This window comes from Apostichopus japonicus, chromosome 15 (genome assembly GCF_037975245.1).
Source record: "Apostichopus japonicus isolate 1M-3 chromosome 15, ASM3797524v1, whole genome shotgun sequence".
NCBI lineage: Eukaryota > Metazoa > Echinodermata > Holothuroidea > Aspidochirotida > Stichopodidae > Apostichopus > Apostichopus japonicus.
The window spans coordinates 16,366,206-16,389,809 of record NC_092575.1 but is presented as its reverse complement, the minus strand read 5'-3'; the positions used below and the strand labels follow the sequence as shown (position 1 = coordinate 16,389,809).

The 23,604-nt window shown below is 35.6% G+C and overlaps 1 protein-coding gene across 2 annotated transcripts in view; it reads left to right on the top strand.

The window, feature by feature from the left end:
- Nucleotides 1-23,604, top strand: part of LOC139980917 (acetoacetyl-CoA synthetase-like) — a 46,681-nt gene that overhangs the window by 732 nt on the left and 22,345 nt on the right. For both annotated transcript variants that reach the window (XM_071992960.1, XM_071992961.1), the window contains exons 2-13: nucleotides 2,826-2,929; nucleotides 3,521-3,638; nucleotides 5,660-5,773; nucleotides 8,885-8,982; nucleotides 10,126-10,322; nucleotides 11,793-11,946; nucleotides 12,480-12,560; nucleotides 13,388-13,512; nucleotides 18,038-18,102; nucleotides 18,524-18,646; nucleotides 22,678-22,791; nucleotides 23,293-23,418. In XM_071992960.1, coding sequence (XP_071849061.1) covers nucleotides 2,826-2,929; nucleotides 3,521-3,638; nucleotides 5,660-5,773; nucleotides 8,885-8,982; nucleotides 10,126-10,322; nucleotides 11,793-11,946; nucleotides 12,480-12,560; nucleotides 13,388-13,512; nucleotides 18,038-18,102; nucleotides 18,524-18,646; nucleotides 22,678-22,791; nucleotides 23,293-23,418 — 1,419 coding nt within the window. The remainder of the gene's footprint in view (nucleotides 1-2,825; nucleotides 2,930-3,520; nucleotides 3,639-5,659; nucleotides 5,774-8,884; nucleotides 8,983-10,125; nucleotides 10,323-11,792; nucleotides 11,947-12,479; nucleotides 12,561-13,387; nucleotides 13,513-18,037; nucleotides 18,103-18,523; nucleotides 18,647-22,677; nucleotides 22,792-23,292; nucleotides 23,419-23,604) is intronic.

Sequence of the window (23,604 nt, the reverse complement as noted above, 5' to 3'; positions counted from 1 at the left end):
GAAGTCTTTCATATTCCCATAGCACTAGCAGATCCATTGCCAAAGCTTGCAAACTGGATTTTCAGCTGAAAGAGGTTACTTTCTTAGGAAAGAGTGAATTGTGCATTATTCATAAAACAGGTTGTTTGTTTGGATTCATTCATAAAGTGATGACATATTAGTAGGTCTTCAGAACTTTCTGTTATTAATGTGACCTATGATTTATCCTCCTTGTAAATAGTCATAGATCTGCAATATGTTCATTGCGGGCCAATATATTGATAGCTAAGTCTACCTTTGGGTGACAATAATGGATTATTCTTCCTGAATTAGAATAACCTCATTTGCAAACAAAAATTAAGCACTAAGACCCTGCTTTACACATTCGACTTGACCAATCAGTTTGGCAATAAGTCACTGAGCATTGCCAATGAACAGGATAGAGTGAGGTATACTAAGGTTGATCAAAATTTTCCTTATTTCTACTAAGTTTAAAAAAAAATTTTGTATATGAAACCTCAGGTGCAAAACAAGTGTGAGCAAAATGCCATTCCTAATGCGAAGGTCTGCGCAAATGGTAGTAAACCAAACTGACCTCTCGTAATGCATGGCTGGGCACATATTCTGAAAGCTGTTTGTTAACTTCAAATTAGTTATTGAGTTTATCCTGTAGGTATATATTGAAGAAATTATAAGAAGAAAACTTTAAAGAATCTTTAAAAGATTTCTTACAAAATATTATAGATTGTGTTGATACGTACTACAGTATACACAACCATTATATGCTATTAAAGAAATGGATGATTAATCGCTTTATATTTCACACTTTCTTGGTTAATTGTGCTTACTGTAATTTAAAACCTTCCCAAATTTAATAGACTGCAGATCTGTTTAGAACAAAATATTGTGTGAATGTAATGGCTCCTTTCTCATGCACAAATTACAGTGACTCAGGTTATCTTTGAAACAAAGAAATGTTGATGTGTAAATTAAAGCAATAAAGAAGACTGAAAATTAATTAACAAATTTATGACACAAAGCCTGAGAAATGAAGTACAGTAACCAAACTTCCATCTTGATAACTCCTTCCGTCACTGAAATATTGAAATATATATTCATTTTATAGATTAGTACATACAGTACATTTTGCAATATTTGTTTGTGATGTCATGCCTGGACAACAACTCACACTACACACTGTCTTTGTTTTTCTCTCACATTGAAATGATTCTATAAGTACAGAAACCTTGGAAAATTAATAATTCAATGGTGTGACTGGATTTTGTTTTATGTTGGTATTGTCACGTGATCAATCTTCAAAGTAACTTTTATCACTTGAACTAAACAGTGATTTCAATTATATTGGTCCTCATTGCATTCAGTGAAAAATAATGAAAAATAAGGACAGTTAAATTTTGAATCTTTGATATGAAACACATAATTTGGAACAGTTTCATAGAGTTGTCAATGTTCTCTTTTCTAAATGTTATCATCAAAATGCAATTTTCTGTACAAGTAGAAATATATATCGTATACGACAAGTCTGTTAATGTGTATATACTATAAAGACAACAAAAACTCAACAGCTCAGTTGCCATGGTGACATATCTCACATTTCTGCCGACACCTTCATTCCTTCATAAAAAAAAAATTCAAATCTTCGCCTCGCAAAGTTATATCTAGAAGAAGTTCTTGTAACTTTAAAATGGTTCAGAAAGTTCCAAGCATTTGAAGTGGTTAACTTGAACAGCCAAAGTAATATTCCTTTAAGGCAGAGAGGTTGAAATTAAAGCCAGCCATCTCGTTTGTTCTGGTTGCAATTAAGTAAGCAGGATTCTTATACACTTGTAAATATGTTAATTACCTCGGTAAGTGTTCCTAAAGGTTTCTCATAACAACCAGCATGGTGATGTAAGTACTTCCTGACTGGTTATTGAATTGCTGGTATCAATACCCTTGTTACTTTGCTATTTTATTAACCGGTGCTGAGGCCAAGTGGATGAAAGGGTGCATTTGAAGCATTGTGGCCTAGCAATCGGGAGTAGCCGGTTCAATACCCGGCCGGGTAATAGTAAGGTGTGTTTCTCATCCAAGAGCAGTCTACAGCTTTCCCTTCTGAAATGACATTCTAAATTGAAAAACTTCAAAATTTGAATTAAAATGTTTAATTGGAAGCCACCCGACGTGTAAGTTGTAATCCATAAGCCCCTGCGGGCTTCTCCCACATTATTGAAAGTTGTAGTCGCATCTAGCCTATATCGTTTTCGTCCATAAAGATTATTTTCCGTAGGGAGATTATTCGTGCATTAGGCCTTCGGTAAAATCCACCACCATTTTGACACTTTGGAATCGTTAAACATCATTAATTAGTCAATTGTCTACAAAGTTTAGCATACTAAGCATTGCTAGAGGATATTTCCTGGAGGTTGTGATCCTCTAAATTAGTCCTAGCCTTTTGAGAAATTATTAAATAGACAATTACATATATCTCAGTGTGGATTTAACCACTTTTAGAGTGACTACATTGGTGACCATTATATGACTTTCTAGCATATTATAGGACAACAGTGATATCTTTAAGTTCCAAGACTTCCTAAAACACATTGTTTCGTTAATTTGTTTCAGACTTTTGTGCATAAGCCTAAATGTATTTTGTGAAGAAAACACGAAAATAAAATAACTGCAAACAGTGCAAAGAAAATTATACAAAAAAAGGGTGACACGCTATTTGACAAACACTACTATAACACTGAATTACAATACAGTTCATCATATTCCATAATTTATGCTTTCACCAATGCAGCAATTAGCTAATCAAATGTTTATTTTGGCTTCTATTTGAACAGAAACGTACCAGCAGCTGTGGGAATGGTCGGTAGAAAACTACAGTGACTTCTGGGAAGAATGCTGGAAATTTTTTGACGTAATTCATTCCAGAGGCTTTGACGAGGTTTGTGCCTGCACATAGAGCTCTTAAATTTGATTGAAAGAGTGACGTGTGTAAGAGTGCTTCCCCTGGCATTTTGCCAGACAAGGCTGTAAATTAGGGAATAAATCATCCCATCTCACATCACAAAGTGATGTATGAATTGGTCAAGTTGCTATACAAGGCTTAAGGTTGTATAATACTTGCCTAGTCAGGAACTATCATGTGGAAATCGTAGTAGTATGACAGATGCAGTAATGATGCAGACAGATGCAGTCGACAGATGCAGATGACAGATGCAGTAATGATGCAGACAGATGCAGACAGATGCAGTAATGATGACAGATGCAGATGCAGTATGACAGATGCAGTAAAGTAGTATGACAGATGCAGCCCAGGAGTGGGTAAAGGGGGAAAATATTCACCTCAAAATAAAATTTTCTGTTCTTGCCACCACCCCAAATGAGAATTGCAAAAAGAATAGTCATCACCAAAGCATCGTTCAAATATCGACAAATGATTTCAGAAGCATGTGTTTGAGAGTCACCAATTTTAATCCCAGTCGTTTCGTTTCACTCGTTTTTTACGTTTTGATTTTATCTTTTCATTTTCTAGGTAGTAGATAAGGAGAAGACGATAGAGGAGATTCCAGAATGGTTCAAAGGAGCAAAACTTAATTACGCTGAAAACATGCTGCGATACGACGACGACCAAGTAGCGTTATATGCCGCGGGTAAATTAGGAAGTCAATTTCAACGCTGTCACTTTAATATATACTCGCAATAACATGAAAAAATTTCTTTTTCTCCTTGGCCAACCTGAATGGGTAGTTTTTGGATGTATACTGTAAGTACCTTAGACTTTTACAAATCTGTCACAAATAACCAGATCAGATCCATCTTGGAAGGTACATTTTACTTTTGCTGGTACCGGTTTGTTTTTTCAAAACAAAAAACAATACAGCAGATCATAGGCTCATAGCTACAGGTATGTACTCCTAAAACATTTATTTTGGCTGTAATTGGATATTGCTGTTGCTATTGTTTCTGATTCATTTAATATGACATTATGTAATCATGCACTTTATACAGTGAGTAAAAATTGTCATAAAAAAAATTAAAATTTTAAAAAAGCAAGTGCAATAGTTTCCTTTCCCTAATTTGTTGAGACATTCCACTGCCAGCATTGTTTTAGTAATACTCATTCAGCATCTGAATATGTTAACAATACTAGTCTCCAGATGCTCCCATAGATACAGTAATTTATAGTCGACTCTGCCTCGTTTATTTAATTTCCTGCTTCCAACAATGAATAAGTTTCCTGCCAAAGTTTTACTGAAACACTGTCAGGGCATATTATGCGATTGTCCAAAGACACCGCTGTCTGTATATAAACTGTATATAACTGTATATAACGTACATATAATCTGTGAGTTAATGAACAGAGGAAAACAAACTTTGAAAAAATTATCAACAAAATCTAAAAAAGGGCAAAGAATATTTTATGGCTAGAACTCAATTTAGGACCAGAGGGCAACTGCAAGCCCGAGGTGACTGACTGAAATCCTATTTCTAACCAATAGAATATGTTTGCTCTTTTCCAGTTTCCACGGTCTCTCTCTTGAGATATAAAAACTGCTGTATGAAGAAAATCATTAGTTGTTTGGCTAAGTTATATTCATTGGTACAGTACAGCAAGATACTGTAGTTTAATGCCTTGATATAAAAATAGCAGCAATACAAGCAACCAACTGCTGATAAATTATCCCAATGTGGTGATAAAACCAATATTTATATTGACTTTGGTTCTAATTTTAGTTTTTTTTTTTTTATATATTTTTTTTATTAGTTGTTTTATGCTACTTATGATATAAAGATTAGATTACCGTAATCTGTTTGATGTTACAGTGCTTATGATAAAAACATCTTTTGAAAGTTAAATTCGTATTATTCATGTGCCATGATCCGGCAATTTCCTGAAGGGGAACACTCCGGGCGAGTGATATGGACTCTATTTATGGAGTATGCCACCTTTAAGGCTAAAGTAACCATTAATTACCAATTATCAGCTCTCTTAGAAGGAATCATTAGAAGCCATTTAAACATGATATTCTTATCTCTGCTGTTTTATCTGTTTTGCCCTGCTTGTTGATTGGGTTTGCATCATGTACATCAGGGGTTCCCTAACTGGGGTGCATGAACCCCCAGGGGAGTCCGTCCCAGTGAGACGTTTCTGAAAGTCAAAACTAGAGTACATTTTGTTGAACTAAAATCTGGTATATCATATAATATAGAAATGTACAAAAGTCATTCCTTTCGACAAACACTTTTCGCGTTCCGTACGCATATATGTTGCCATAGTAGTACCGTACCGGCATGTGATAAAAAACAGGAGCATCCGTTTCATCGTGTGATGGGTGATCGATGCGTGATACAATTCGTGATCTGATCTTGAAGTTTCCAAATAAATATTCGTTCATCTCTTGTTTTTTTATCATTACAATATTACACTATGAACTTGATCTTTTACGAAGCACTGTTATGCGTATTATAGTATAATAATGACTCAGATTGTGTCTCGAAAAGTTGGGGGTTCGTGGACAACTCTGACATCCACAGGGGGTTCGTGGGGGATAAAGTTAGGGAAACCCTGCTGTACATCAAGGGTTTTGTAGAAATTTGGAATTATTCAACAAGTAACTTTGTACCTCTCGTAACTTTTTAATCATGAAATATGCTGTATATTATTCTACAGGTGAAAAGCAAGAAGAGGTTGAATCAGTCACATTCAAAGAGCTGAAGCATCATGTCCGCCAACTAGCGGCAGCCATGAGGAAAATGGGCGTGGAAACGGGGGACAGAGTTGTAGGTGAGAGAGAAAAAAAGAAACACACATTGACAGAGGTTGCAACAAGACAGAGTACACTAATCAAACTATATTGTAATATTGAGTGTGTGTGTGTTTCATTTTGCCTCTGTAAGTTGTAAATTAATATTCAGATATTCTGTAAATTATACTATAATAATAATAAGTAATATTTAATATAGCACATAATCAGCAAAGCTGCTCAAAGGGCTTTACAAATGTAAAACCTAAAAACAAATAGTAACAAAAACCAAAATATTAAATACATAGAACCAATAAGGCAAAAAATGTAAAATATAAAAAACACCCGTATTAAATGATACTAAAAAATAAATTTAAAATAAAATAAAATAAAAAAAGCCCAAAACGCAATAGTCCAAAACAAATTCAGAAGTAAGTAAATAGTACAATAGATTAATCTATTATGCTGGTTGTTTTTCTCTGAAAACACTCTTGCCTTAGTTTTAATTTCCTTGCATTACTTGCTTTGTCTTGATAAATGTTGTAAATGTAATGATTTCCTGTATATCCTTTAAAATGAAAAAAACCTTCATATAGCTGGTCATAATTTACATTAATGTTGCTACGATAATCGTTTTCAATATCGGTATCGGCCGATATTTGCAATATCGGCAGCATATCGGTATCGGTAAAATTTTGCCTAATTGCCGATAACAGCAAACCGATATTGAACTTTTCTTTTTAACAGCAGTGCTACTTCTTTATACTTGCAATGATCTGTTAATCTGCCTAAGACGATCCATTTCTTTAGCGTCAGTTAAACTCAGATTCATTTTCGATTAATATCCATGGAAAGCTGACCCTCCGTAACCTCTAAAAACATGTTTACGGCGCGCGAATAAAACCAATGACCTTCGTGAACCTTGGCCTACACACAGCATTAGTGCAGCATATATACACTGTACTAACCATTCATTTTCTCAAAGGCCGTGAAAACCTTGAACATGATGTATAACTGCACAGTTCAGCAGTGTTGGAAAACCTTGTTCAATTTCCCGCGAACACAAAATACTGAAAACTTTTTTTATTTAAATTGTCACGAAACTGATAAATTTTAAAATGACAAGTTAGAGTACCTATGTAATGTTATAAAATGAAAAGAGATTTAATCTGTCTTCCAATCTTTAAAAAGTGCAACTTACAAAACTTCCGATATTATGAAACAAACAACGTTCAGCAAAGCCCTGTTTCTAGACTGCCTAACAATGAATAGCGTGCACTATGCGTACATTTTTACAACTGCAGTGCTTAACCCTATACCCAACTACCACGGTACATGTGCTGCAAATTTTCCCAGGTACCTTCCCAAACAACTGTGAGCTCATCCCCTGTGTAACACCTGTTTGTTAACATTTTTTGGCACTTTGCCAGGGAACTTTTTTGTTATGTGCGATCCGTAACCGCCGAGGTGGTTAGGCTATTTGCTATACACTTAACTATGGTAGGATATTATTTTTTCCGTATTTTTGGAAATTCTAGAAAATTTCCAAACTTCCTTTTCCCCCCGCTTAACAACAGATGTGGTCTTACGGTATATTCATAAATGGATGCACTAGAGCCTTGTTTACATGACATTAGTTGCATTTAGTACGATATGCCAGTTTTGCGTGAATTTTTCGAAAGTGTTTTGCTCGAGTTTCGTAATATTTGAAAAGGTGTACCACCTTACTTTCCGTACACAATTGGTCATTTCTCTACTGATTTTCAATTTTTTTTCTCTATACGGTCAAGAGAATAAGTTGTACATTGATAAACTCAATAAATTATAACTTTTACATTGTGATCGACAGTTCGTAACCTAATTAAGATGCAATTTTGCAAGCATACGTTAACACTGTAAGCAACTTGTAAGTCTTTACGATGTTAAGGCTCACATTTACTGCGTCCAGTTTATTTTGACTGTTAAAAAATATCGGTATCGTATCGGTATCGGACCGATATTGGGATGATACTATCGGATATCGGCCAAAACCGATATTGGTGATATCGGCGCAACACTAATTTACATAATATTCGTTGTCCTACTTGTACGATTTAATGTAAACATGTAGTGTCTGATGGATGATCTGTGATGATTTACATAGAATTCGATGTCCTACTTGTACGATGTAAAGCCCGGGTCACATCTGCGCGATTCAACACGCGATTCAACTCGCAATACAATTGAAGGTTAAATCGCGTAGTTAGACAAGGGTATCAACTTGTTGCGCAATAAAAGTTGCGCCGTCGATTTGGGTTGATTTGCAATAGAGCAATGTCCTAATCAGCGCAATTTCTCAGAAGCAACTTTTAATATTAGCTGAGAATTAAAAGTTTAGTCTAAAATGCAGGAGATAATTTTCTCATAATTAATATTAGCTGCCATTTCGCAATTGTTTTCACAATCGATTCTGTAGTTGCTTGAACAGTCGCGCGTATGTGACCACAAAGTTGATTTCAAAGTTGAATCGAAAATCGCGTGATTTTAGTTGCGAGTTGAATCGCGTGTTGAATTGCGCAGATGTGACCCGGGCTTAATGTAATTATGTTCTACTTGTATGATGTAATGTAATTATGTAATGTCGGATGAATGATCTGTTAAAACTGGGTTAGTCTCTAGAGAATCCTTTCCGCAAGTCCCTGTTCATTAACTAATATTTTCTTCACCGAGAAATAATTGACCCTATTCTAGACCATAATCCTTCTGTAATTTTTGTCCATGCCCAATCTCACAGAAGAATGTGATATTAAGATGTGTACATTTGTAAAGAGAAGAAAAGAAGAACAATATGCTGGCATGGGCTTGATAATTAAAATAAACCATAATACCAGTATAGTCTACTACACTGCTGAATTTAAAAATTGCTTTCTGTATACCCCCCCCCCAAAAAACAAAAACAAAAAAAAAAAACATTTTAAAATTATTTTTATATATTTATTGAAAATTAAAAAAAAAAAATTGGGTTTTGTATTTATTAGAAAAAAAAAAAAAAATTAAACAATATTTAAAAATATAGAAAACAAGTGGTGGGGAAAGGAAGAACCTGAAATATCAGAGGAAAATTTTTAGTAGCTTTTAGGGGTTTTTATCTTCCTTTGTGTTTATCTTTACAGGTTACATACCAAATGGCACTGCAGCAATAGAAGCAATGTTAGCTGCGGCAAGTATAGGTGCAATATGGAGCTCGACTTCCCCAGATTTTGGTGTCGCTGTAAGTTGGAAGATATATATCAAAAAAAGTCTACTTTCTTTTCAAATATTGGCTTTTTTTTTTGCTTTTTTTCCCCCCATCAAAATCATCAAGTTTTACTTGTGAAGATATAATGTATAAGATGGAACACCAGATAGTTTCTACAAAGATAATAAAATAAATGAAAAGTTTTTTAAATCCAAAGCTAGTTACCGTGGAAACGAGAAAACAATGTGAAATAACACATATACAAGAAAATTATCAAACAACTTTTGTCTACTTGCAAGTATTACCTCCTTTCGTTTGGGCTAATATAAAAACGATGCAAAATCGAAAGAATTATATCTCTGTGAAAATAATGCATATATATATAATATAATATTTGAATTGTACTTATGTTTAATTTTTTCCAGTTTGATTCATTGGTTCAATCAGATCAATGTCCTAAGTTTCTGCCCTTTCTCTATTTTGCACAAGCGGAGGCGGGAGTGAGGGTGGATTATATTTATAGTGTAACCTGTCCTTGGAATTCCTCAGGTCTTTAGACTTTGTTACCCAGAAAAGTGTTTATGGCTCTCCATGAAATGGAAGAAATTTGCTTTTTATAGGGATTATGTACAAAATCAAGATTTTCTATTGAGTATTTACAGGTCTGGCAGGATAGTTGGATATAAGTTTGTTTAAAGAAACTAAATAATATAAAAGAATGATCGTACACACCCTTTTTACAGCCTTATCATGTTCAACATATCCGGGATACGATTACAGGTACCCCATACTAAAAACTTCCAGGTTCCGTAATTCTTTCTTACCTGAGGCAATACACTTGTTTAACTCGCGTGCAAAGCGATTTGGCCACAGTGGTGTGTGATCTGTCACTTGCAGCTCTCTGTGCTGCTTCTGTTACTGTTCTGGTTCTGGTTATTTAGTTTTATTCTCGTAGTTGTTCAACTAATAGCTTGTTTATTGTATGGTTCTGTTTGCATTCACTACTGTTTTATGTTTACTGTCGACGGGAAGTCTTTTTCCGTTTTTGTTTTCTGAAATGGACAATAAAGTTTTCTATCTTATTTACTTATCTGTCTCCTCACAAACCTGAACACTCTATCGTACTTTCGTCTGCTTTTAATCCATATCATTTATTTTTTCATTTTACATTTACAGGGTGTTCTCGACAGATTCAGCCAGATTGCACCCAAACTCATATTTTCCGTCGATGCGGTCGTCTACAACGGCAAAGTACACAACCATCTGACCAAGTTGGAACAGGTCGTACGGAAGCTACCAGGGTTGGAGAAGGTAGTAGTGATCCCATACGTCCATGAGAAGGCTAAAGTTAACATTTCCGCCATTCCCAACAGGTGCGTAAAAGTAAGAGGGCCTGAAGTTTCGATCCTAGTAGGAGGGGGCTGAATGACAAGTTACAGTAACAGCAAGGACAAATACAAGCACAGAATACAGACATGATTAATGAGCAGGGTGAACACTAAAGGGATAGATGTAAGGGGATTAGTAGACAAGGGCTGGAGAGAAGAAAGAATCCAACAGGGGGAAGAGGAGAGGTATAAACTGTAGAGGGACAAAGAGAGGATTAAGGGAAGAGGATAGGGAGTAAACTAGAGAAGGACAAAGACAGAAAAGTGTGGAGAAAAACAAAAAGGGTGGAAGAGAGCTACGAGAGGTGGGGTGACAGAGGGGAAAAACAAGGGAAGATGGAGGTGGGGTGAGCAGAATAATAATGATAATATAAACTTCTTATAAAGCGCTTTCCATGAAATTTCAAAGCGCTGTACAGCATAAAATGTTAGAGCTTAAAATTATAATAAAAATGCACAATAGCATGAAGAGAGGTAAGATAATAAAAAACATATAAGAATAAATCACTTTAAGCATTTAAAAATTATAAGTCTTCAAATTCTTCTAAGAAAGGTTAGTCATATCCTTCCTGAATGTTGAGCCAATGAGGTTGACTCTCTGCTGATTCGTACTAGGTCAGGACGGCTGCCAAGGTATAAGGTTATGAAATATATGACAGCTAATGGTCCATTTAATCTATTTATTCATCGTATTCAAATTTAATCATATTTAATGGCATTTATTCATTCAATCTATGACATCTACTGCATTTTACCTCATACTACATTATACTAAATTAAGCATTGTATGCATAATTTATGACAAAGTCCTCTGCGGTTAATGTTTTCTTATTTGAAGTAATTTTTTTTACCAAAAATGGTCAGGAAAGGTTAAAATAATATCCATACACATTTCAATGCCTGAAGAATTTCCACAGATGAGCAGATTAGCAGTTTATTTGCAGGCAAAACAGCTCAGGCGCGTAGCCAAGGGGGAGGGGGGCAAAGGGGGCAGCTGCCCCCCCTTGAGCATATTTTTATTTATTTTTTTATGATATTGCTAGTAATTTCAAAAGAGAAAATGCTAAGATGCAACTTACAAGGCCTGGGAAGTGCCATTTCCAGCTGTCTGGGAGGCATTTTCAGCCAAAATTTTCTTGTACGCTTCGTGTCAACGCATGGTGGCACTACACTTAGATAGTTTGCAATGCCGTATCTATGGCTCTGATAGTTTGCCTACAGTCTCACCCCTCCCTTGGCAAATTCCTCGCTACGGCCTGAAACAGCTTGTCATTTTTGTCCCAGGAGTATGTTTTTTCTTAATTGGTGTCTGGTGGATAATATATTTCTCCCATGACACAGTTGCTTTGCCTCTGTCTTTTTCCTGTTCTGGTTTTTTTTTTTTTTAGCCAATTTTCCTTAATTTCATGTTGGCATTTATTGACGTTATTTTGGGCAACAATCTTTCCCTTTCAGTACTTTCCTGGACGATTTCGTCAAAAGTGGATCCGCTGAGGACGGCAGTTTCCCAGAGTTGGTCTTTCAACAGCTACCTTTCAACCATCCATTATTCATTATGTATTCATCTGGAACCACAGGAGCTCCAAAGTGCATGGTTCACAGCGCTGGGGTACGTATTCTTTTATTAAAAGGGATAATTCAGAGGTACATTTTATTTTATAAAAGATATAAATTTGCATTTATTTCTCTCCTGCTATATTTGGAGATATGAACATTTGAAGTTGATATATATTGCAACAAAAGTGTGTATTCTAAGGTTATCACAGATGCAAATTGGTTAAAAACAGGGTATTGAGTGAGTCTCTAGAAACATACTTTTAAAGCTTTCTCGAATGCTCGTAAACACCTCAGAAACGGTGATTTGATTCGCATTTAAGTAAAAATACTTTGACTTCTGAAAGGACAGTATTTATTTCTTCACTGCTTTTCCAAGCAAACAAGGCTATCACAGATGCACATTGGCCAAACAGAAACAGTTATTGATTGGGTCTCAAGAAACGTGCTTGTACAGTTGACTCAAATACTCCTAAACACTTCAGAAATAGTGATTTGATTAGCGTTTTGAGAAATAGTTTGACTTCTGAAAGGATGTCATTGTTTATAACCGTTTTTTTTTTTTCATCTTTGCTTTTGCTCGGACAGGGTACTCTCATTCAACACCTCAAAGAGCATGTACTTCACGGCAACATGACCAGAAAAGACATCATCTTTTATTACACCACGGTAAGGATCTATGATCCCATGGCCTTCTCTACTGTGAAGAGTCTGCCCCCATTTCCCGCCCCACCATTTACCATATACGACGACACATTTAAGAAATGAAGAGATCCTTTCGATCTTTGTATTTGTAGTGCATATTCATTTTCTGCCATGTATTTGACAATGTGCTTTTATTTTTGTATTCTTTTGTTGTTATGCGCTATGATCATATTTGGAATAGCGCTATATCAAGCATTGTATTTATCATTATTTATTATTAGATAAGATCAGTTAATCTATTAATTAACCCTTGCTATAAGAATCATTTTACAAGCTCATGTAGCACTAGTTGTAGAGAAATTCCTGATTACTTGAAAAGATTCTTACAGGCCTGAAGATGTATTTTTTATTTTATCCCAACCCTCCCCCTACAACCTCCCTACCCCCTCTGCCCCTCCTATCCCAACATTTTTTAACATACTCTTTGTTACATGGAAGCATCTGACATGAAAGCAGCAACAATTTGCAATAATCAAATTTTGAAATAAACTAGGAAACTGTCAATGCTGGTTCAGTTTTTCTTTTGGTTATTTTGTTTATATATTATTATTGGAGTGGGTGGAGGGGGGTGGAAGGTTCTTGAGTTTTTAAAACATCAGGTAAGTGGTAGGGCAATCTTGATCTTTTGAAAAAGATTTGTCAGAAGCTGAAGAAATGATGACACCGATATTTTTCATTTTCACTGCAAGTAGGGTGAATGTTATCATTGTAGTCTCCTTTGCAGTTTTTGGCATCCTGATGAAATCTGATTTTTTTTTTCTATACCATAATTCTTGTCATTTCTCTTACAGACAGGATGGATGATGTGGAATTGGTTGGTGACATCCCTAGCAGTGGGGGCCACTGTCGTCCTCTACGATGGGTCACCATTATTACCCACACCAAACGTTCTCTGGGATCTTGTGGACAAGCTTGGGTGAGTTAAATTTCCTACAGGAAAATTGGTTATAAATTTGGTCAAAGAAGTATTTGTGTTGAGGATTTCAATGAGGAAGTTAGTACATTATCTGGTAGACTAAATCGAAATGTCACACAGGTTACTTGTTAATTTTCTACATAAATACAAAGATGTGATTAACAAATGCCAAACTTGAAAAAATAAAAAATTTGAATGATGCAAAAAAAGACTTGTGGAATCTTGATACTGCTAGTATTAAGCAAACTTTTTCCTGAAAATATGAAGAAACAAAAGAGGTCAATTTGTTTTTTCCTCATTTTTTGGGTGTGAGTTCAGTGATGTCGTTGAGTCGACTGGGTAGTATCGCGGCCTGAAGAGAAAAAAGAGCAATTTTGAATTTTTCACAATATCTATTATACTTCACTTCTGTCTTCTGTTTTCGTTATTAAAAAGGAAAAACCATTTTCTTGCATTCCATTATTAAAAATTGGTCACTTGGCAGGGACTAATATATCCAGTAAAGTATCTCTAAATGCTATCCAAACTGGTCAAATTGCTATACAAGTATAGATATGTATAGCAGATTTGTACACAGAAAACCATAGCATTTTGGAGAGACCATTTTCATAGTCTTCAAAACTGCTACACCCACAAAATTTGAACACTAAATTAATCCCTGCTTGGGCTCAATTTGAGTAAATTCTTTGGTTTGAAAGCTATGAAGCATATTAGAACGTTCAAACATGGTACACAAAAGATACATTCCATAATCCAAACCAGTGTATATATTTAAGTAGAATTTTGCATGATACCTAAAGGCAGTCTGGGAGGCTAGCAGGTTTTCTGGTAGTTCAGTTTCTAATACTGTAATATAGTTTTCATGTCAGAATAGACTGTACATTGTGTACAATTGTCTTGTACTGCATACAGTTGTGTTAACTTGTGTAAGGTGCCCAAGAGTACGTACATACTCCTGCACTTGTTTTGTATTCTGAACGAGGACTTGAACAAAAGAATTCCAGGTCCTTGGATGTGATTTCTAAAGAATCACCATTCTATTGTTATGGGGTATTGTTAAGGTTAGGGTTTGTGGATTTGAACACTAGAAAAAGCAATGGGGTCCTTGGTCTGAATGTAAGACACACCTGTGTGTGTGTGTGTTTTGTCAGATCCTTTGTTATCGTTAGTACACATTTGCCAATAACGGTAACCACTTGTTGTGCACTCCAATGCATTTCTGTGATACAAAGGCAATGAAGTGAGTCATTAATTGTGCTCAGAAAAGTAGAATGAGATTTGTATTATATCCTGCTACCTACATTAACAATAAATCTGTAATCTGATTATATTTTGCCCTAAAATGTCTGTTTCTAAACACATGTTTGAAACGCCAGAATCGGTCTGGATATTCTTCAGTGTTCCAGTTTACTATAGTGCAGTTTGCTATTTGGATGAACCTGTAAATGGTACAATGTTTCCTACTGCCTTGATTAGCAGTGAAGCTGTACATTTCTAACATTACAATCCAACTTGTATTATCCCCACAATTCAGGACCAAACACCAGCACTAACTCTCTCATAACTTTCATTATACATAGATATTGTTGGAAAACCAATGGTAGAGTTCAGACAACCTTAAACAAAAGTCTATACATCTTACCAACAACTTACACCTTTCTTCTTAAAATCAGCCATGAGATAGTGAAACCATACTGCCTCTACCAACATGTAGCTACATATTAGATCCATCTGGGAAAATACTTCAACACAATCGATTATATCATATCTCTTGGATTGAATCTCTCTCAAAATCTAGTGAGTTATCTCTAAGATTGTAGACGGAAAGTGTTGGTTTTATACTATTTAAATCTAAATATTTTTTGACAAGTCAAAGTTTTGCTAGTCCTGATGTGTTAACTTTCATTCAAGTAAAAACAGATTTATACGTTCGTTCATTCCGTCGATGTTTAAAGTAATTGGTTTTTGGTTCCTTGCTAAAAGCAAAGGAACCTATGTATTCAGGTTGGCGTGTGTGTGTGTGTGTGTGTGACGCTTTAGCTTGTATGCACGATAACTCAACAAGGGATTGACTGATCATGATCAAACTTGGTGGGTGGGTGGCCCATAGTGAGTAGATGAACCCTATTGTTTTTGGTGCCCACAAAGGTCACCAAAGGTCAGTTATGGTCCAAAAACCCAAAATACTAAAACTGCAATAACTCCCAGTGCCAATGTGCGACAAGGTTGATATTTTGGGACAAGTTGTGAACTGGTTAGGGGAACATTTTGAAACTTAACGGTCATGTGATCTGAGGTCACCAAAGGTCAATTAATGTTAAAAAACTAGTATTTTTGCGATAACTTGAGAACGAATTGTCCGTTAGGGTTGGGAGTTGCTTCAGTGTAATCCAATTGTCGACCCACATCTGGGTGACCCTTGACCTCAATTTGACCTCTGGTGACCTTTTCATGTTTTGGGGATTTTTACAGTTTCGATGCTATTTTCAGATGTCAAAGGTACCTTCCGATCATAAATATCGATAGGTTGACCCCCGTGTGACCTTTGTGTGCGAACTTATATGGGGTCAAAGTTTTCGTTCGGAGTTAGGATGGCTGTACAGACTTGTCGTGTTGATTTTTGGAATCAGCAGATCAAACTACATTTGAAACCAAGGTCAAAAGGTCAAAGGTCACATTAGAAAAAATGTGCTTAGTTTGGGAGAAAACGGGCGAAAAAGAAAATGTTTGGTTTTGATGCTAGATTTGGATATCAAAGGTACCTTCCGATCAAAAATGTCAATGGGTTGACCCCTGTGTGACCTTCGTGTGCGGAGTTATATGAGGTCAAAGTTAATTTTCAGACATTTAATGCAATAACTCTCAGTTCCAAGGTGTGACACGGTTGATATTTTGGGACAAGTTGCAAATGGTATAGGGGAATATTTTCAAACTTAACGGTCATGTGATCCGAGGTCATCAAAGGTCAATTAATGTTAAAAAACTAGTATTTTGGGTGAGAAAATGGGCAAAGAAAAAAATGTTTGAATTTTTACAGTTTTGATGCTATATTCACGTCTCACCAATCAAAATTGTCAATAGGTTTACCCCAGGTGACCTTTGTGTGTGAAGTTATATGAGGTCAAAGTAAATTTTCAGACATTTAGTGCAATAATTCCCAGTTCCAAGGTGTGACACGGTTGATATTTTGGGACAAGTTGCAAATGGTATAGGGGAATATTTTCAAACTTATCGGTCATGTGATCCGAGGTCACCAAAGGTCAATTAATGATAAAAAACTAGTATTTTTGCGATAACTTGAGAACGAATTGTCCGTTAGGGTTGGGAGTTGCTTCAATTGAATCCAATTGTCGACCCGCATCTGGGTGACCCTTGACCTCAATTTGACCTCTGGTGACCTTTTCATGTTTTGGGGATTTTTACAGTTTCGATGCTATTTTCAGATGTCAAAGGTACCTTCTGATCATAAATGTCAATGGTTGACCCCTGTGTGACCTTCGTGTGCGGAGTTATACGAGGTCAAAGTTAATTTTCAGACATTTAATGCAATAACTCTCAGTTCCAAGGTGTGACACGGTTGATATTTTGGGACAAGTTGCAAATGGTATAGGGGAATATTTTCAAACTTAACGGTCATGTGATCCGAAGTCACCAAAGGTCAATTAATGATAAAAAAAACTAGTATTTTTGTGATAACTTGAGAACGAACTGTCCGTTAAGGTTGGGAGTTGCTTCAATGTAATCCAGTTGTCGACCCGCATCTGGGTGACCCTTGACCTCAATTTGACCTCTGGTGACCTTTTCGTGTTTTGGGGATTTTTACAGTTTCGATGCTATTTTCAGATGTCAAAGGTACCTTCTGATCATAAATGTCAATAGGTTGACCCCCGTGTGACCTTCGTGTGCGAAGTTATACGAGGTCAAAGTTAAAAAATATTAATGAGGTCACGGGTCAAACGTGAAAAACTCCCAAGTTGCAATAACTTGGCTACTATTTATTGGAATTTTGTCAAACTTGGTATGATGATATTGGTAGATAGTCTCCACACACTGATGTGTGTTGCAATTGATATCATGCATGTTTATAAGGGGGGGGGGGCCTAGCATTATTTCGTTATGAAAAGTTTGTATGCACAATAACTCAACAAGGGAATGACCAATCATTACCATACTTGGTGAGTGGGTGGCCCATAGTAAGTAGATTAACCCTGTTGATTTTGGTGCTCATATCATGAATATTAATGAGGTCATGGGGTCAAACGTGAAATATTCCAAATTGCAATTACTTGGCTACTATTACTAGTCGGAATTTCGTCAAACTTGGTATGATGATAATGGTAGATAGTCTTCACACACTGATGTGTGTTGCAATTGATATCAGGGCTTAGCATTACTTTGGCAACAAAAGTTTGTGAGCATAAATAACTGTTGTTGTATTAGGGCTTTGTTAGAAATTTCCCTATGAATGGAACTAATGAACAGCAGCAAGGAACCATGAAATGTTTTCATTCTGGTTAACCTCCAGCATTACCATCCTTGGCACTGGAGCAAAGTGGTTATCTGTTTTGAACGAGAAAGAAGTCCATCCAGGTTAGTGGATTGTTTTTCAAAATCTTCGGCTAGGATCTTGTCTCGATTTGATCAATTGCAGTCACATTTTCGAAACCATTCTTATCTTTGTTCCCTTTTGAAACTAAAGGTACACCAATGCTTGTGTAGGATGAAATTTGCTATAAAACTTCCTCTTTTGTTTCCTTTCATTTCATTGATAAAGTTATGTTTCTGTATTCTCATACATGTTATGTTTTCTAGTATTAAGCATGAATTCTGTAATATACTCTTTGTCCTTACCATGTTATTTTGTGAGTCGTCACTGATTTGATAAATAAATGAATTGAATTTGATCTGTATGTACTGCTGTATCAAGATCACTATGAGGGAAAATTGATACTTTTAATAGTATTTTGACCAAGAATGTGAAGTATGACACCATTTTCTGTCTCTTTTCCAGGGGAAACACATAAACTGACATCCCTTCACACTATTCTGTCAACTGGATCACCTTTGACCCCAGCATGTTATGAATATGTATACTCGAAAGTCAAGTCAGATTTATTACTTGGGTCCATTACAGGTTGGTACATTATATATATATATATATATATATATATATATATGGTCAATTCCATGATAAGGTCAACATCATACCAAAAAATTTAAAATCATTTTACATTAAAATTGTATAAGTTTCCAATAAATAGAATACTTGTAGTTACTAAAAATAATTTTTTCACCCCCGAAACATCATTTGTTTGATTATGGGGTCAGTTATAACAAATGGTTCCTGTTGTAACTAAATTATGAAATATACAGTGAAATTTCATTTTGTGCAGATTTGTACATAGTAATCATAGATATCATCAGTTTTTTGGACTAATTATATTTGCTATACCATAGTGCTCACTTAATAGCTTCAATTTTTTTTCGACATCAAGGCATTAGACAATAGTGGTGAATTGAAAACACCCTCCATTTACTGTCACGCGAGTCACAAAATTTACTGTTTTTGTTTTTTTTCTCCTTGCCTGCACAATAGTTTTACCCCAAATAATGAATATCAAGTCTTCACATAGATACCAAAAGGATTACTGAATTTTCCTTTCCAGAAGATATTCAAATTTTGCGGAAAATCACCCTTTATGAATGTCACGCGAGTCACGTCACGCGAGTCACGTCAAATCAAGATAGTGTTTCTACCTATTTACTGTGTGTTGGACTAATTATATTTGCTATAGCATAGTGCTCACTTAATAGCTTCAATTTTATTTTGATATCAAGGCATTAGACAACAGTGGTAAATTAAGAAAACAGTAAACACCCTCCATTTACTGTCACGGAGTCACAAAATTGACTGTTTTTGCTTTTTTCTCCTTGCCTGCACAATAGTTTTACTCCAAAAATAATGAATATCAAGTCTTCACATAGATACCAAAAGGATTACTGAATTTTCCTTTTCAGAAGATATTCAAATTTTGCAGAAAATCACCCTTTATGAATGTCACGCGAGTCACGTCACGCGAGTCACGTCACGCGAGTCACGTCAAATCAAGATAGTGTTTCTACCTATTTACTGTGTGAAAATTACAGGGATGTTATCTAGTTTGATGAATGAATCACTGATTTAAGATATCATATATGCATTCCCCTTTAATTAGGCAACTTGAATAATATGGGCACACATAATGCAACTAATTATCATAATTTCATTTGAAATATCAGAATTTAAAATCATGAATATTTATTCGCAATATAATGCCTATTTTATCACCACATTTGGAAAGTTAGCACATGTCATTGAGTTTTTAGTATTATACTAAAACATAATCTACATTTGTATCTGGCAATGCCATGTGCTATGACTTGACAACCTTAAGGTCTTAACTGCTCAATCATTCCCAAAATCCTATGAGCAAATGTATCTTCTCAAATATTACACTTTTGGTTTATTCAAATATGACAAATGAGAATGGTAATTTGAATCACATTTTGATAGATCTGTTTCTTCTATAACTTTCAAATGAGTGACTTCAACAGACTAAATATTGTTATAAATATTAATTGACAAAATATATTGCCTGAACAACTGTACTACCCGTACAGTATATTACCTACTGTCTGCAGTCATGAAGGTAATTCGGGGACATTAATATCATCTGGACATTCCCAAGGGAAGTACCTTTTGGACACTTTCTAGACCAATGAATGTTATATTTCACTATGCAAGATCTGTACCCTCAATTCACTACTGCATTTGGTCTAGAACTATCCGAAAAGTGAACTTGTCACGCGAGTCACGTTTTCTTGTCACGCGAGTCACAATACATCTTCATTGTTATTTTCATGCGTTACATCATTTTTTTTAAAGTTGCATAGCAATTGAGGTAGAGGTATTTTTCAACTTCGGTATGATTATAAAAAGTGATTGGAAAAATTTTAATAAGACATAAGAAATCGAACATTTGTGTGTGCATTCTGATTTTTGCTAATAGTAACTGTCACGCGAGTCACGTTTAGTTTTTCGCCAGTTTCACCCCCAATACTTGAGGTATAAATATTTTTTCTCTACTGTTGTAAGCATTAAGGCATACATTCACTGCTACATTAATGCTTTTCTCCCAGGTAATTTCTTTATTTGTTAAATGATATCAAATAGAGAGAAATTTGAGTAAAAATGTCACGCGAGTCACCATGGAATTGACCATATATATATATATATATATATATATATATATATATATATATAGATATATATATAGATATAGATATAGATATGTAGATATAGATAGATATAGATATATATATATATATATATATATATATATATATATATATGAAAATCGTAATGAGTTGGAAAATCAAGAACAGTGAAAAAACTTTCAGCCTCCACCGGGATTCGAACCACGGGCCTCCCGCTCTGTACGCGGACACCCTAACCACTAGGCTATGGACGCTGATTGTATGTCCAGAGGTTCGAAACCGGTAAGGAAGATCGTAATTCCACTGTAGGCGTTTGTCACCTATATCGAACAATACTAGTTCTGTTTTTGGTGACATGTTTTGCCCTACTCTAGAGATCAAACATGATGCTATCCAACTCGAAAATCATTTGTGATTCCTAAAGCCGGATCTCGAAAGAGATACTTTGAACAGACTTTATGTTAATGCAATGGAGGTAAACGACAAAGGCAAATGAATATATATAAATGAAAATCGTAATGAGTTGGAAAATCAAGAACAGTGAAAAAACTTTCAGCCTCCACCGGGATTCGAACCACGGGCCTCCCGCTCTGTACGCGGACACCCTAACCACTAGGCTATGGACGCTGATTGTATGTCCAGAGGTTCGAAACCGGTAAGGAAGATCGTAATTCCACTGTAGGCGTTTGTCACCTATTGCATTAACATAAAGTCTGTTCAAAGTATCTCTTTCGAGATCCGGCTTTAGGAATCACAAATGATTTTCGAGTTGGATAGCATCATGTTTGATCTCTAGAGTAGGGCAAAACATGTCACCAAAAACAGAACTAGTATTGTTCGATATAGGTGACAAACGCCTACAGTGGAATTACGATCTTCCTTACCGGTTTCGAACCTCTGGACATACAATCAGCGTCCATAGCCTAGTGGTTAGGGTGTCCGCGTACAGAGCGGGAGGCCCGTGGTTCGAATCCCGGTGGAGGCTGAAAGTTTTTTCACTGTTCTTGATTTTCCAACTCATTACGATTTTCATTTATATATATTCATTTGCCTTTGTCGTTTACCTCCATTGCATATATATATATATATATATATATATATATATATATATATATATAATATAGTACTACACAGTTTGTTATTATTATGTATTTGGTGTGTGGTCAATGCTAAAATAACATTGTCTTTGTTACAAGGTTTTTGGAAATGAATTGTAGGAATTGAATGGAAGCAATATTTTACACTCTACTAATGAGCTTTCATTTGATAGGGAGAAAGGTCAGGAAGTTTGTCTTTGTTCTATCAAATGTGATGTCAGTTTTAGTACTATTCAGTAATAGTATTGATGTCCAGCAGACTGTCCTAGTAAATCATTTCTCTGTGGTATCGTGTACGCAGTATGAGGTTACAGTGTGAGGAGGAAGAATACAACAACAACAATCTTGACCATGAGTACGACCACATGGTCGCCCAAATACCAGATAGCCTTAATATATAATTACAGCCATGGAATTGCAAATGTTATACAATTGAAATTTCCACTCAGTGCTACTAGTCCTAATATTTCATAAATATGCAAATTCTGCTCACCTGATGACCAAACGGCAAGATCACAGAGATCAACTTTCCAGGATATCATGTACCAATAAACAAGGACCAACAAAACTCTCCCTTTTACCTTTGTTCATTTATAATATAATTTTATTTTTTAACAAGGAACAATAAAACTCTCCCTTTTTACCTCTGTTCATTTATAATATAATTTTATTTTTTAACAAGGACCAAGAAAACTCTCCCTTTTTACCTTTGTTCATTTATAACAGAATTTTATTTTTTAACAAGGACCAATAGAACTCTCCCTTTTTACCTTTGTTCATTTATAATATAATTTTATATTGTAATTGACAGGTGGCACCGATATCATCTCCTGTTTTGCTGGTCAGAATATGAATCTTCCCGTCTATAAGGGAGAAGTTCAAGCCAGGAATCTTGGGATGGCAGTGGAGAGTTGGAATGAAGATGGTAACCCTTAGCTAATATCTTCCATTGTTATTTATTTGTCTCCCTATTAATCATAAAGTTGTTGGTTTAATGGGTAAGACATTTGGGTAAAATGCCAATACTGAGGTGTGCAATGCTGTTTGCAGAAATGGCATTAAAAGGGTTAAAATTGGTGGTTGTGGATGGGGAGGGGGGAGGGTGGAGGGCAGAGGGAATTACAAGCTTTGAGTAGCAGTGGGACATGACACTTTCATTTGATTTGAGGGTGCACACAACAAAGTTACAAAAAAGGATCCTCTGTACATTGGGTAACACAAACTCTGTTATTTGCATAAGTATCAACAGAATGGGCATTTCTAATTTATGAAAGAGCAGTTTTGAGGGTTTTTCACCAGACTGGGGGTTCTGTGCCCTCAGTTCTGTCATCCCTGGCTAGTTGTCTCTGTTTTACCACATCCTTTAGTCATGTTCATAAACTGGATTTCCATTTTGTTCTCAATCTGTACATTTTAATTTTACAAGGTAAACCTGTCTATGGAGAAAGCGGTGAGTTAGTCTGCACCAAGCCGTTCCCTAGCATGCCAACACACTTCTGGACCGACCCCGATGGATTCAAGTACAAGAAGGCCTACTTTGTGAAATATAAAGGTAAAAGGATTTTCAAAACTGGGTTCAAATCAAATTGAATATCAATATTGCAGTTAGTAAAGAGCTTGTTCTGTTTGGAAATTATTTGTACAAAGACTATGTGTTTAATAACATCCTTCTGGTTCTGAAATTTTGTGTTTACAAAAAGTAAGGTTAAAAAAGAGAAACCTTCCTTTAGCTATGGTA